Genomic DNA, 15,520 nt, shown 5'->3' on the forward strand with positions numbered 1-15,520 from the left:
AAATAATTTTTTAAGATTAATCTTAAAATTTAAGTGTCACGACTCGATTCGGTCATAACTGGCGCTTAAACAAATCTTTCTAAGTAAGCCTCAAAAATTGATATTACAGAAAATAGAAATAAATAAAATTTTCAATCATATTAAAAGGTAACACATCCTCAGCTTCATATTTAAAACATATTTATAAAAAATTCGACTTTAATATCTACAGTAAAATATGATTTATTAGTTTTACCTATTAAAATATTTACAAAATAGCATACTCATGTCATTAAAATTAATTTTTATCTGTGTCATATAAATTTAAAGCAGTTTAACAAGTCTAAAAAATTTTTAAACTATTTATATAAAACATTAAGCCCTTAAACTATAAAGGACTTACCAACTCAAACAAAATTACAGCGGAATTGATGAAGCAAGGTTAGGATCAAGACCTATATCTGAAAAAAAAAAAAAATAAAGGACAACAAAGTGAGTTTTACAACTCAGTAGTAAATAGAGTATCTATAGACTATAGTCTCACAAGAGACCATTATAAATAATAAATTCTTAGTTAAAATAAATCCAAATAAATCCACTTTAATAATAGTGATAGAAATATATTCAAACACATTGATAATTAATTATAAATATTAAACGTTTAAACCTTTTAATTTTATATAAAAAATATAAGTGGAAGATTATCTAATCCAAAAAATTCAAATCAATAGACAGAAATCATATTTAGGTTTTTTTTTGTGTGAATTCTGAAATAAATATGTTCAACTGGTTTTGTGAACATGAAATAGATAGGTACCATTTTTCATTTTATATGATTCTGAAAATATAATTATATACAGACAAGGTGCACTAAGTCTAGTACTTATTGCCGCTAGCTACAGTTTTTGTCATAGAACCTTTTAAAATATTTTAACATACAACTATAATCATATTAATAGTTGTCAAACAAATCAATAAAGACATCATCAATCTACTAATAATCTATATGATAACTTTATCCAAATTCAATACTAAATTTATATTTAAAGTGTAAATGCAAGATAATATTTAAATTTGTAATTTAATTTTTCAAATAACAAACTTAATTAATTTTAGCAGAAATATTATGTCTCAGGTGAATTTTTTTTATAAAATATTTAATATAAACATCATATTAACAATTAAGTTAGTAAATAATTAAATAATTGGTTTTAAAATTATTTTCTATAATTATAAAAATGATACAATATTAAAATTTATTATAAATACAAGATTTATTTTTCATAAATTAAAATTCAAAAGAAAAATTTTTACTCCACAGATTTCAACAAATAAAAAGAGTGATTTCGTTGAGTATCTAATATCACAAATATAACAATAATAACTCTAATAAATTAACTTTAAGATCAATTGATATAATAGAATATATATATCCAAAATTTTTAAATTCTATTTTATCCTAATTCTAATTTTTTTTGGATTTATTAATACCTATAATTATAATCATGACAAAAATTAAAGATATAAGTAATTATTAAGTTAAACAGTCATTTTGATGTTTTAATAATTAGTAATATTTGAATTAAAAGATGATTTTTTTTTTCTTTCTCAAATTTAGGTTATTTTAATAAAATTTTGCAATAAAAACCAACATAAAAAAACACAATTGATAAGATATAATAGAGTTAGAGTAGAAGAAGAGTAATGGAAATAATTAAAACAAAAGTATATAAAAATTTATTGTTGAAGAAAATAGCACAAGGGAGGGGAGGAAGACATATTCTAGCGGTGAGAAAGGATGGAATGGTAGCATAGTGTCTATGTGTGTATGATACTTTTAGAGGGTGTGTGCGCCATTGGAAAGAAAAGAAAAGAAGGAAATGTTATAGGCTTGGCTCAGTTTTTTTTTTTTTAAAGACTTTATAGTCTTTTCACCTTTAAAAAATTCGGTTCTCAAACTTCAAACACGAAAATACTTTAAGTTTTGAACAAATACGAATATTTGTGGCGCATTATATTATCAGATTTTTTTATTGTTTTTTTTTAATAATTTTTTCAGATAATTTTGTTAGAGGCTATTTTTTTAAAACGTAACCTCCTTATTTGTCGATCAATTATAGTAATAGATTTTTATTCAAATAATAAATTCTCTTTCAATTCCACTTATTGAAGGGTAAGTACATGAAATGGATTATGATGGTATTTATGTAACACAAACATGTGAAATATTGGATGAATCATAAACAAATCAGGTAGTATATGTTACTGCACCTATTCATTCTAAGATCTCAAAAGGACTAATATAGTAAAAACTAAATTTACTTTTTTTACCAAATATCATCACATTTTTCATAAGTGACACTCGAAAAAAAAACTTGATCACCCACTTAGAATTTTAAGTATTGTCTCCTATAAACAACACCTATATACTTTACATATGCATCAATCAGCAAAATCAGCAAAAGTATCTAAATATATACCAACGCAAGTTGACACAGATGGATGAGGGTCTGTGTCCCTTAACCATCTCTCCCGGGTTCGATATTCACTGGAGGATGGGAATGGAGCTTGCTTGCTTGGGAGGGTCGCCCACTTTGTGTGCCTCTGCAGTACCCGAGGGATTAGTCATTGGGCTTCCGGGCTGATGGATACCCTGGTACAAACCACGTATAATCAAACACATAATTAATATATCCTAGTCCGCAAAATCCGCACATCACACATTGTATTTTATGTATCTTCAAAGTCCCAGAACACCTATTGACGTGATTCTTCCGCCGTCTATTACTCTCATTTTTTCTCTAGTTTAATTCTTTTTTCTCTTTATACACAATTGCTAAATTCTAAAACATATCTTTCTTTCTCATAATTCTATTTCTCAAAAATCTTTTTTCCCAATTGATTCAATTACATCCTTTAATCTAATCTATCACATTTTTTTTGTGATACCCAGGGACGGATCTACTCTTATAAATATGAAAATAAGCACTTTCATTACAATTTAAAATTTTATTGAGTAGTATATAATAATAATATTTATTTGCCTTTACCAAATTATTAAATTTGACTCCAAAATAATTTTTTATTAACTTTCGACACTTGATAGTCAATTTGAGTACTTCATATCAGATGTCCATTATAATTATCAATTTTTAAATTTAAATAAAATTTGTGTTCTTTTTTAGAAATCGACTCGAAAGAATATTATCTATCCATTTGTATTTCTTCTTTTGAAATTAGCTTTAGTTTTTTATAACTACACTAATTGAATAAACTTTTTCAACAATGAATATCATCAAGAGCTAATTATATGAAAGTTGGTTTTTAAATGATTGATCAACAGACATATACAAAAAAGAAAAAGACATTTTAATTATATTGTCAAGGTTTTAAAATATGAAATATAAAAAATTAAATTTTAAATTATATGTTATTATTTAAATTATTATTTTAGTATTTTAATTTGCAATTAAATATTTTAAAATTCAATCATATTTTATAATAATAAAATATAATTATAACAACAATTATGCTACGTATATATAAAATAATCACTTGTATAGAATAAATCTTAAAATACAAATTTTGAAATATAAAATATATACTAAAAATAAGTTAAATAATATATATATTTATACACAAATCTATAGTAAATAATTTGGTAGCTAATTTTTATGTAAACTTAATATTTTTATTATAAAAATTATTATCATATTATATATATTTCGCTCTATTATCAAAATTTTTTAGATCCGTCATTGGTAATGCTATTACTGTTAGTTCTTCCTCTCTAGTGTTGGCTTCTTCAACTAGAAATTGCACAACCTTCTTCAATTATTATTGTCACAATTAATTCAATAAGTTTGAACAATAAAATATTGAATCTAGGTTTTAAATCAAATGTTAATTTTTATTTATTTTTATTTTTTATTCTCTTTCTAGGGTAGGAAGGTATTCAATCAATTTGCAAGTCCAAAATAACCGTTGAGCTAGCCTAGTTTTATGTCGGTAGAAAGAGGACCTTCATGGTAGAAAAAATATCAAACATGTTGTGACATGTATACACTAAGCTTAGTAGTATTAGTGTGAGAAATATATAGAATAGGTGAAATAGCTAAATCTTACAAATTAAAATAAGCTTTTGTGGTAAGATGGGTGATGAAGAGCCACCAACTAATCAATGTTGACACTACTTAAACCTTAATCAATCACAAAAAGATCATAAAATTGATATATACTAATTAATACCACTCAATCATAATTCATCAAAACATACATTTAATTTATATATAATAAAATAATAGTAATAAAGATACTTTTAATGCAAATTGCAACATATTATTATTATTATTATTATTATTATTGTTATTATTATTGAAACGTACGTGGACCCTTCATTTTGATTTTGCTGGTGAGGAACAATAATAACGTATCAAGTGTTGCAGTTCAGTTCCTTGGACGAGGGGTTTGGTTTCTTTGTTTTCGTGTGTGTAGTGATTATATATATATATATATATAGCCAATGGTCTAAGCGTACAATGTGTACAATAAAGATTTAAGAAGTATTAGAAATATGACCATTAGTGTTAAATTGTCCTGTCAGGTTACGCTTTTAGGATAAGTGGATTCATGACATAGTATTAAAGTTCTAGATCCGAAAGGTTAAAGGTTCGATCTTTGATAAACTCCAAAATCAACGACCAAAGATTTAGCCCATTGTACACATTGTACGCGTAGACTATTGGCTCTCTAGCACTACCCTTTTTTAATAGTAATAAATTATTATGTATAATTTAATTTTTTTAAAAAAATTATTTAATATTTAGTCTAATATAAATAAAAGTCTAATTTAATTTAAATATTAATAATTTTTAATATCTAAAAAATAAGTAATAATATTAAAAAAATTTGAAAAATAAATTATTACTAATATTTTTTAATTAAATAAAAAATTTCAAATTTCATAAAGTGAATTCTTTTTCTTTTTGTGACCGTCTTTTTTTATTCATTTGGTATTAATTCTCTCTGTTTCAACTGCTACAATTAAGAGATCTTTCTCAACTATGAATATTGTGAAAAATAACTTAGAAACAAAATAAAAAATAAATTTCTTACTAATTGTCTTTTAATTATATTAAAAAAAATTATTGAAAAATTTGACACAAATTCCATTATCAGTGAATTTTTTATGATACGAAAAATCGACTACTTCGTTAGTAAAAAGTATATACATATTTTTTATTTTAAAATATATTTTCTGTTGATATATTTTTGTAATACATCTTATATTATATAATTTTTTTTATCTAATTTTTAATATTATATATGTTATTGGCCTCATAATATCATTTCTGGATCCGTTCCTATATATACATATATTACTGAAATTGGTACATATGCTATGCACGTTACGTCGTTTAATTTGAGCTAAGTGACAATTGATTGGGAAAGGTCCATTCGTGTATATTCAATTAATTAATTAGCATCTTAGTTAGTGTGGGTACGTTATACATATATATAAGTAAATTAATTAATAATTAACTGGTACTAATTAATTACTAACTAGTGATAGTCTGGCCATCTTAAAATAGTTAAGAGACGGTGATCAGTAAGAAACTAAGAATTAAAAAATAATTTTGTGTTGCAAAAGTTTTTATTTAATATTTATTAATTGTTATTAAAATTAATAAATATTAAATAAAAAAATGGAATTTTTTTCTCCAACATTTCCGTTTGTGTTGATGCGAGTACAGTCTAATCTTTGCTATTCAATCTGTATTATTAAAAATTTGAAAAATTATGATTCGAGTCTGAAACTTTTTTTTTTTAGAAAAAGAGAAAATTTACTACTGCTACCATGTGATTCACTCATAGTGCGTGGTGGTTTGAATTTATGCACACTTTATTTATTTATAAAGAAATAATTAAAGGGAAAAAAAATAATGCACGGCCATATATATGCTTGTAAAAGGGAAAAGAAAGCAAAAGAGAAATTCGTGTGTTGGCATATTAATAAATGAGAAAGGGATAATAAAAACACGTAGCAATAGCAGCAAGACGTGTTTATTAATTATATATCATCCACATATGTATAAATAATAATAATGAATACAATTATGGTGTGGCCACACATATTATAACGAACTTCTGGATCCCACTTTTTTTTTTCCTTTTTTGAATTAATTAATATTCAAGAATCAGCTGTTGCAGTAATAGTCAGTAGATCGATTAAGTGTTATAAAAAATTGAGTGGTATTTAATTTTTTGGGTTGTTAATGACTTTTGTCAAATATAATTAAAAATTAATTTATTTTATCTGTTTAGTACTTTTTTGTTGAGACGTTGATACTTCACTTTGTTGTATTGAACTTTTTATTTAAAAGAAAAGATTAATATTCAACTCTATATATATATATATACCAAAAAAGAAAAAATAGAAGAGTTCATTTGAATGAGATGGGATAATATAAAATTGTGAGAGAATGTACGTTAATTACGTATAAAAATTCTTAAACGTCATGTTAGGTTATCACTACTTCGCAGCCACGCTGATGCATTGATTATTAGTTTATGGTACCAATAATAGTATAACAAAGAATGAACCGACAAAAATATCATCTTAAATATTATATATATATTCTTTTAGGTAACCTATTTTTCTTTAGTATCTAACTCCACTTCTTATATATTTTGCTTGTGTTCCTTTAATTTAGAGCTACTTATTAGACTTCGTTATTCTGTAACCTTTTTATATCAAGATTTTAATCAAGTCTTTATAATTTAAAATTATTAATTAAATTTTTATATTAGATAAAAAATTAATGTTGTATTTTTTAACTAGTCTATTAAAAAATACAATTAATTTAGAATATTTATTTTTGTGTAATGTAGAATAAATTATTAAATATTCTAAAAATAAATATTTTAAAATTATTACTTTTTTTAAAAAATAACAACTAATAAGATCTAATTACAAAATTTTATTTAGTAATTTTTAACTATAAATATCTAATTAAAAATTTGATACAACTATAAAAACCGTAAAATAATTAAGCTTCTAATTAATTATGGTTGTTAAAAAAAATCAATTCAAAATTATTTTAATTAGTTTCCAAAATTTAAAAAACCTTGTGTCATTTTAGTGTACTAAGATGTTGGAGACAGTTACCTTGGTCTATATAGTGGTTAGTTGCAACTTGCATTTCAAATTCAGGTGATAGCTACTTCATACTAATCTATGCATGGCAATAATTGAAAAAGGGCGCCATGGAAATACCATTCAAATAAAGTTAGGTTAAAAATTGATATGTTTGCATACATAATCTTAATCTTAAGCTTATCAAATATTAAAAAGGTCAACATAGTTGCAATTTATAATTACTACTTTCATGTTTGCTTATCTAATCAGATAAGATTGTAATGGACTTTATTTCAAGACTCCTTGTCACAAATATTGACCAATGAAATCATATATAAAATAACCTACCAGACAATATTATATATCAACTATACACATAATATATATAATAAAATATATTCTCTCTTTTGATAATATTGTTAAGCATAAATAAAATAACCAAACATTATTATCAACTATGCACATAAAAAATAATAACTACATTAATTATTCATATAATATATATTAAATAAAAATAAATTACCATTTGTATCCACGAAAGATACAAATACTGACAAATGTATCTATATAAGAATAAAACGACAATTCTATTTACCGAAGATAGCTTTTGTGTGTCAAGAATACCCTAACAGACCAATTATGTAACCAACTTCTTGACACATGAAAGTCATCTTCTGTGATTATAATTGTCGTTTTATTTTTATATGTACATTTGTTAGTATCTATATCTTTTATGAGTACAAATGATAATTTATTCTATTAAATAATATATATAATAAAATTTAATTTTTTATACATACCTAACATTTTTACATTACTATTTTTGTCAAATAAAATATATATCTCTCTTTATTTTTTTATTATCAAATAATTTATATTATGTACGAAATAGGATGAATATAAAAGAATAATAAATTAAAATTAAAATAATAAACTTTTTCTAAACCCCATTTTCCACGTGGCGTATTGAAAAAGTGACCACAGCCACAGGTTGGCGTCTGTGGCTCTCTGACCATGGAAGCTACCATGCTTCCATGCCAACCATAAATTGACATTTAATTTAACAATATGCAAAACTCCAAATTACATAATTAATTAATTAATATTCTTATCCTTTAGTGTCTTTTTCTAAATAATTTTTTTTGTTTTATTAATCAATTTTTAATAATTTGTGTTTATTATAAGATTAATCAATTCTTTTAACCTAATTCAATATTTGGTCAAATAAAATAAATTTGTTCCAAAAATATAAAATAATAACTATAATATAAAATTTTAAAATAAAATAAAAAATAATTCTATGTACTTTAAAGATATGTAACATGATCTCTAGCATTAAAAAAAATAATAATAATAATAATAATAGAAACCCACCAACGTAACCAAGATAACACTCTAACATATACAATGTAATATTTTTATTTAATATTTTAATATAATTACTACTAAATTGTTCCTTCTCTAATCCGCAAAATCTTGGGATAAAAAAAGAGGAAAAAAAACATTTTGTGACAAAGTAAACGAAAGAAAAAGGTGCAATGATGATAGTAGTTTGCTGAAGCGGAGATGCTAAGTAAATTAAAAAAACCTTTTTGATATGTCTCTTTCCTCTGCCTCCTCCTCTGTTTCCTCTGTTTCTGTTCTGTTTTTTTTTCTTCTTTCCTCTGTTCCATGTTTTCATCATACAATTTTATAAAATCATATTAATAGTTTTATTTAAAACTTTCAGTAACGTTTTCTATCTTCTAAGTTTCCTTGCATTTATTGAGAGATGATGTTGTGTTTTTCTTATATGTTTTTGAGATGCAGGGGACTCTCTTCTTCTTCTTCTTCTTCTTTGGTGTGTCATTAGATTAAATTTTCTTTTTCCTGTTGCTTTGGCTTATCCATTTGGGATTCTTTGATTCCTTCATCACTCAGAGGAACATTTCTTCTCTTTGAAAATTTGTTTCTTATGAAAAAATCCTTAGATATTCCAATCTTTTCTTTCTAAGATACCAAAAGGTTCCTTCTTTCAATGTCTTTAATTTAATTATTTGCATCTACTTTTATTAGTAGTCCCCTCTCAGCTCTTATTATTACATATTTTTTCATATAAACTCTTAATCTTTTGTTTATGGGTGGCTCTTAATTAATCAGATTTCTCTATACCTTGTACCTAAGAGGGAAAAAGAATTTGGTACCACAAAAATATCTACTTTATATATATTTTAATCTTCACCATGAAAATGGTCATTTTTTTGGTTGGTTTTTAATACATAAATATATTTCATTTTCTAAAATTTTCTGTGTTTTGGAGGATCTCCCAAAAAAAGAAAAAAATGAAAGAAAAAGTGGATTCACCAGTTACAGTTCTTGAGGACTATTTCAGGTCCTCAGATTCATCAGAAACAAGTTGTTCAAAAGATCATGATCGTAGTGGTTTGGATTCTGAGTCTCAAGAAATTTCAAGGCCAAGTTGTTCAAGGTGGCATTCATTTGTTCAAATTCTGAAGGGAAAATCATCATCCAAGAACAACACATTGTTGCACCCTTTGAACATATCAAGAAGAATGAGTAGTAGCATGAGAGAGTCTCTATGGCCAAGTTGCCTCTTAGATGTTGCAAGCCCTTCACCTTGTAGGTCACCTTGGAAGATCTTCTCTCACCATGATATTCAACTAGCAACCAATCATTTCAGCCAAGGTAATCCCTAAATTGTTGTTCCTTCAAGCATTTTGATCTTTCAATCAAGGAACATTATGTAGTTTTCTTGGTTTAAAGTATATTAAAATGAGTAGTCGAATGTACAAGCATTTTGCGTTAACGCAGTGTCGTAGACAAATAATTACATCGGACTAATTCCGTTGCTTGAATCTTTGACTTTGAAATCACACGGAAACAACTCAATCGTTGAAGTTGTTCTTAGTAGTTTTTTTTAGTATATTATTTATACATATCTTACTTTTTTATATAAAAGTATCATATTATATTATATGTTACTAGGTTATCTCAATTACCATGTATTATGACAATGGTTTAATTTGAATTTTCTTTATTGATTTTGGTGCAGAAAACTTGATTGGAAAAGGTGGTTATGCTGAGGTTTACAAAGGGTGTTTACCAAATAATCAGCTTGTAGCAATTAAGAGGCTAACAAGAGGAAGTGCTGATGAGATCATAGGTGACTTTTTATCAGAGCTTGGAGTTATGGCACATGTTAATCACCCCAACACTGCTAAGCTTGTTGGTTATGGTGTGGATGGTGGAATGCACCTTGTTCTTGAATTGTCTGAGAAAGGGAGCTTAGCTTCACTGCTTTATGGTAATCATTGATGTTATGCTATCATTTTGTTTTCTTGCTTTATCTTATTATTGACCCAATAGTAACAATTGAAATCCTCATTCATACTCTTAAAAATTCAATTCTTTTATTTAAAAATTAGAAGAATAATTAAGAAAATTAGTTAGTGTTAATATTACAAGTGTGAGGAATAGTATATAAAATTAGTTACATATTAAAGAAAGTAAGAAAGGGTGGAAAATTTATAAAATAAAAAATCCATTAATTTATTACTTTAAAATTTTAAGTTGGATGTAGTTTCATTTCATATTTTTTCTCTTGATTTTTCTCCAAAATTTTTTTCGTGGTGAGAGCTCCCCAATTGAGTGGGTGATATTAAGAGATTAATATTTTTTTATTAATATTAGTTAACATTTTCGATCAATAACTTATTTTTATACTATTAAAATTTAGAATTTACTATTTATATTTGGAGTTAAAAGTTTAGGCCAAAAATAATAACTTTTGTTAGTCATATATAATAGTGTTCCGGTAATATTATATACACCATTTGTTTAGTAAAATTGCTATTTCTTTTAAAGGTTACATGATATTACATTATATAGTATTTGATTTCAAAAAATAGGATATAAATATAAAGATAAAAATTAATATAATATAAATAATTTTTTCTCTCACTATCAGCTTTCCTCTATCACTAACCCTTAACAATATAGGAGGAATTAAGCAATGTTGAGTTAATATATTTTATAAATTCAAAGAAATCAATATAATATAACATTATTATTGAGATTTTTATATATATAAGATTGAATTATTTGCTCCTTCATCAGGTTCCAAGGAAAATTTAGCATGGTGCATCAGGCAAAAAATTGCACTAGGAACAGCAAAGGGTATATTATATCTTCATGAGGGTTGTCAAAGAAGAATAATTCATAGAGATATAAAAGCTGCAAATATATTGCTCACTGAGGACTATGAGCCTCAGGTATCATTTTTTACTGCAATTTTTTTCTACTTATACAATTTTGATTCTTGCAATTGATCACCACAAACACCTTTTTAGTAATGTTTTTATTGCATTTTGTATTTACCCCAAAAGACAAAAGGACAATTTTGTTGGAAGATTCTTTGTTTATTTATGGATGAAAATGAAAAATGAAACTGAAGCCTCTTTGTTTTTTTGTTTCACATTAATTAGCTCATCCTTACTTCTTAATATTAAAAGCACTAAAGTTTAATTATTTATTTCAATATTAATGTTTTAGTAATTAAATAAGTACTATATAAACTTTTTTTTTTTTGGTCATTAGTACTATATAAACTTTAATTAAATTTCTGTGCAGATATGTGATTTTGGGCTAGCAAAATGGCTACCGGAGAATTGGACTCACCACACTGTTTCAAAATTTGAAGGAACTTTTGGGTATGTGACCTTTAAATGATTTTTTTTCATTTCATTTTTATTATGTTTTGATTGGAGTAAGAGAATAGAGTGAAAATATTTTCATAGACAAGTTCTTTGTTAATTTTACACACCAAATACTTTCATAAATAAATTTTGTCACCCAATTTTTATTTATTAACCAAATTCTTTATTTTTTTCGGATGCATATACATTAAATTAACAAATATCTCAAACATTTTTTTCGTCTTTCTAAATTCAAAATATATTTATCTTTTTTTTTAAAACATGTTTTGATTAGGACTATACATAAATCGAATAATATCCATATATCCACGGTAATTATCTGTATTTGATCTGAATTTTGTGAATATTATCTGATCCACAGAGCCATCGGATCAAATCAGATCCGATCTGCACTATGATAGGATGATAGGATCAGATTGCAGATTTGATAATCATATTTGCAGATCCGCATATCCGCACATCTCATATAAATAGTATAGTTTAAAAAAGTAAACCCTAGTGTGATATGAATTTTAGTGTTTTATTTTATGAATTTTATGATATCTCATTTTTAATTTTTTATGTTGTACTTCAACTTAGAATAATTAAACTTAGATCTCGTGTTACTTTTTTTTTGTTATTCAAGAGAACTTTAATTAATAATATTTAGTAAATAGGCTTAAATAAGTGAAAAAATAGGTTTTCTGGACATTTTTTGTAAAAACAGCCAAACAGACTTTAAAACAATTTTTTTTTAAATATGCGGATCAGATTAAATCGGATTCGACATGAAAAAAATGCAGATATCATAACCGATCCGACGAGTACAGTGCGAATCAGATAAAACTATAGGCTATATCCGATCTGTGTACAACGGTAGTTTATATTTTCAACATCTGTATTAGAATAACAATTAAATAGTAAAAACTCAAATGTAGTTGTTTTTATATAAAATTATTAATTAAGAATCATTATATAATTTAACATGTTTAACTAAATTATTATCTAATGACTCTCAATTATCAATTTTACACGAAAATAACTTCACTAAGTCTTTACCAACCAAATACTAATCCGGATTAATTAGGGTTTTGATTTATGATTCCCACAGGTACCTTGCACCTGAGTACTTGCTTCATGGAATTGTTGATGAGAAAACAGATGTATTTGCTTTTGGTGTGCTTCTATTAGAATTGGTCAGTGGAAGGCGTGCACTTGATTATTCACAACAAAGCCTTGTTTTGTGGGTATAGTATCCATTTTAATTCATTTCCAAACAACTTTTATTTCACACGATGTTTGATAAAATTAAAGTTAATTTATGTTCTCAGGCAAAACCATTGCTGAGAAAGAATGAAATTAAGGAGCTGATTGATCCATCACTAGATCAAGAATTTGACACAAGGGAGTTGAATCTCATGTTATTGGCAGCTTCTTTGTGCATTCAACAATCTTCAATTCGTCGCCCCTCTATCAGACAGGCATGCACCTTTTGTTTGTGTTTTTATTTTTTATTTTTATTTTTAATATTTTTTATTTATTAAAATTTTATTAAAAAATAAAAAATACAAACCAACTATACTTTTATCTTTTTATTTTTGTAACCGTATAAATTTGTGTGCCATTAGTATTTTTTTCTTAAAGAAGGAGAAGCAGAAATAGAACTAGTATTTGAGTATTCAAACACAGCTTTTATTATTTGTTTTATTTTTTTTCCTTCGGTTGGAAGTTATCATTTAATTGAAATTTTATTTTTCATATATATACATAATTAATAAAAATAATAAGAATATTAAAAAACACATGCTAGGTCTTTTAAGAAGTTGAAAAGAATGATGTTTCTTGAGGCTAAATTTGTTTATAATAAACGAGGATTGTGTGCAATCTAATTATGTTAACAATGTGTAATTGGTTGGTCCAATTATTTTGCAATAGAATTTTTAAAAATATTTTAATATCAAATTAAAGGGTCCATTTTTTTAGTGATTTTTTTTTAGGTTTATAAATTGAATGGTCCAATTTTTATTTCTAAAAGTAAAAAAATCTAATTTTTGTTTCTCAAAAATTGAATAGTTTGATTTCTACGTTCTGAATCTATATTTAAGATTAACTTTTTTACTGTCCATGATATTAAAAACCATCATTCCACCCCAATATAAAAAATAATTTGCGATTTATTGATCTTCTTCTTTTCATTTATGTACACATTTCAAATTGTTTTTTTTTTTTTTTGTGGTGGTAGGTTGTTCAACTTTTAAATGGAAATCTCAGCTGCTTTAAGGGCGTGAAGAAAACTAGATTTCCATTCTTCAGAAAAGTCTTCCAAGAAGAACTCCTTGATTCTGAATAATTTGAAGGGAAATGCAACAAATATATCAGGTTGAATTTGGTACATTATATATTAAGATCAATTACTTTTGAAATATTCAAATATATACAGTTTGATTATTTTAGTGTATGATGTGCCAAATTCAATCCGTTGCATTCAAGACTTACCTTTTGGTGCAACATGAAAATCACATGATCTTCTTCAGCATGCACACACAAAAAGGAAGATTGTGATCACTGATGAGTTAATGGTAATTGATGCATGTGATCAACTTCTTTTATTCATTTTGCCACAAAAAAAAAAGTGTTTTTCTCAATCCAAACAAGGCATTGATGGGCTTCTATATATAGGAATTGACTCATCAAACCCAAAAAAGTGTTGCACTTTGTGAAGCCCAAAAGAAGCATTCTATTGCCCCTAAACCTGTGTACATGATAGAATTTTATTTTATTTTTATTTTATTGGTAATAGATAGTTATTACTTCATTGTATATTGAGTCTTAGTTAAGACACCAAAAAATATATATTAGAATCTTTTCATGTGCAAGTTTCGCATAATTTGGCATATATATGGAAAACATGTTATTTAGTAATTTAGATAATCTTTATTGTATATTGTTTTTCATTTTTTTTATTTTTAATTAATAATTATTTAATGACATACGCTTTTGATCATTATAGTAGGTATCGATTGGATATTGACTATTCATTGATCAATCAATAATCAATTAAAAAACAAATTAAAAAAATAACCAATGAATAACGAAGAAAAATTACCCCCTTTCCAAGAAAAATGATTCTATTATTAGTTTATAGCAGATCTTCCAGTAAGCTTGGATGGATTTATAAGTGATTTTTTTAACTTTTAATTTATACAAAATTATCTTATTAATATTTAGTATAATTTTTAAAATTAATTTATAATTTTTTAAAATTAATTTATAATTTTTTAAAAAATTATTTGAATTATTTACCAAAAATTAAAAAATTTATAATAATTTTTTAATTATTTTTTTCTAAAATAAGTATTTTTATAATTAAAAATTAAAATATAAAATAATTTATTTTAACATAAATTTTTATATTTTAAGTTTTTTTAAGAATTTAATTTAGTTATTTATTTAAATTTACTCTTAATATCTTATGTTGTCTACAGATAATAACTCCGATAATAAGTTTTTATAATTTTTTCTTTTGGAACTAATTTCTAAACTAGAATTAGCTAAACCCACTCAATGTTATCAAAATCTACAAAGATTAGGGTTCAACTTGTGTTCCTTTTATCGAGAAAAATAGTCCCATAGAAGAATTAGGTAGATATTTAAAGTTTAATGTTGAGCCATGTTAATTTTGAGGAAAAAAACTATGTAAAATTTAACA

The 15,520-nt window shown here is 25.0% G+C and overlaps 1 protein-coding gene across 2 annotated transcripts; it reads left to right on the forward strand.

The window, feature by feature from the left end:
• The first annotated feature begins 8,652 nt into the window (after window positions 1–8,652).
• LOC130960294 (receptor-like cytosolic serine/threonine-protein kinase RBK2) lies at window positions 8,653–14,710 on the forward strand. 2 transcript variants are annotated; one of them, XR_009079058.1, is made up of 7 exons: window positions 8,653–9,802; window positions 10,170–10,421; window positions 11,234–11,388; window positions 11,747–11,826; window positions 12,923–13,054; window positions 13,143–13,292; window positions 14,054–14,710. XR_009079058.1 is itself a non-coding variant. In XM_057885667.1 (7 exons), exons 1-7 carry the CDS (start codon window positions 9,439–9,441, stop codon window positions 14,159–14,161), a joined length of 1,245 nt encoding a protein of 414 aa, XP_057741650.1. In that variant the 5' UTR covers window positions 8,656–9,438; the 3' UTR covers window positions 14,162–14,710. The 2 variants fall into 2 exon arrangements, 1 of the variants encoding a protein (XP_057741650.1); XM_057885667.1 differs by having other exon boundaries at window positions 8,656–9,802; window positions 12,923–13,058.
• The last annotated feature ends 810 nt before the right edge of the window (window positions 14,711–15,520 follow it).

Source organism: Arachis stenosperma, chromosome 2, assembly GCF_014773155.1.
Source record: "Arachis stenosperma cultivar V10309 chromosome 2, arast.V10309.gnm1.PFL2, whole genome shotgun sequence".
NCBI classification, from domain to species: domain Eukaryota; kingdom Viridiplantae; phylum Streptophyta; class Magnoliopsida; order Fabales; family Fabaceae; genus Arachis; species Arachis stenosperma.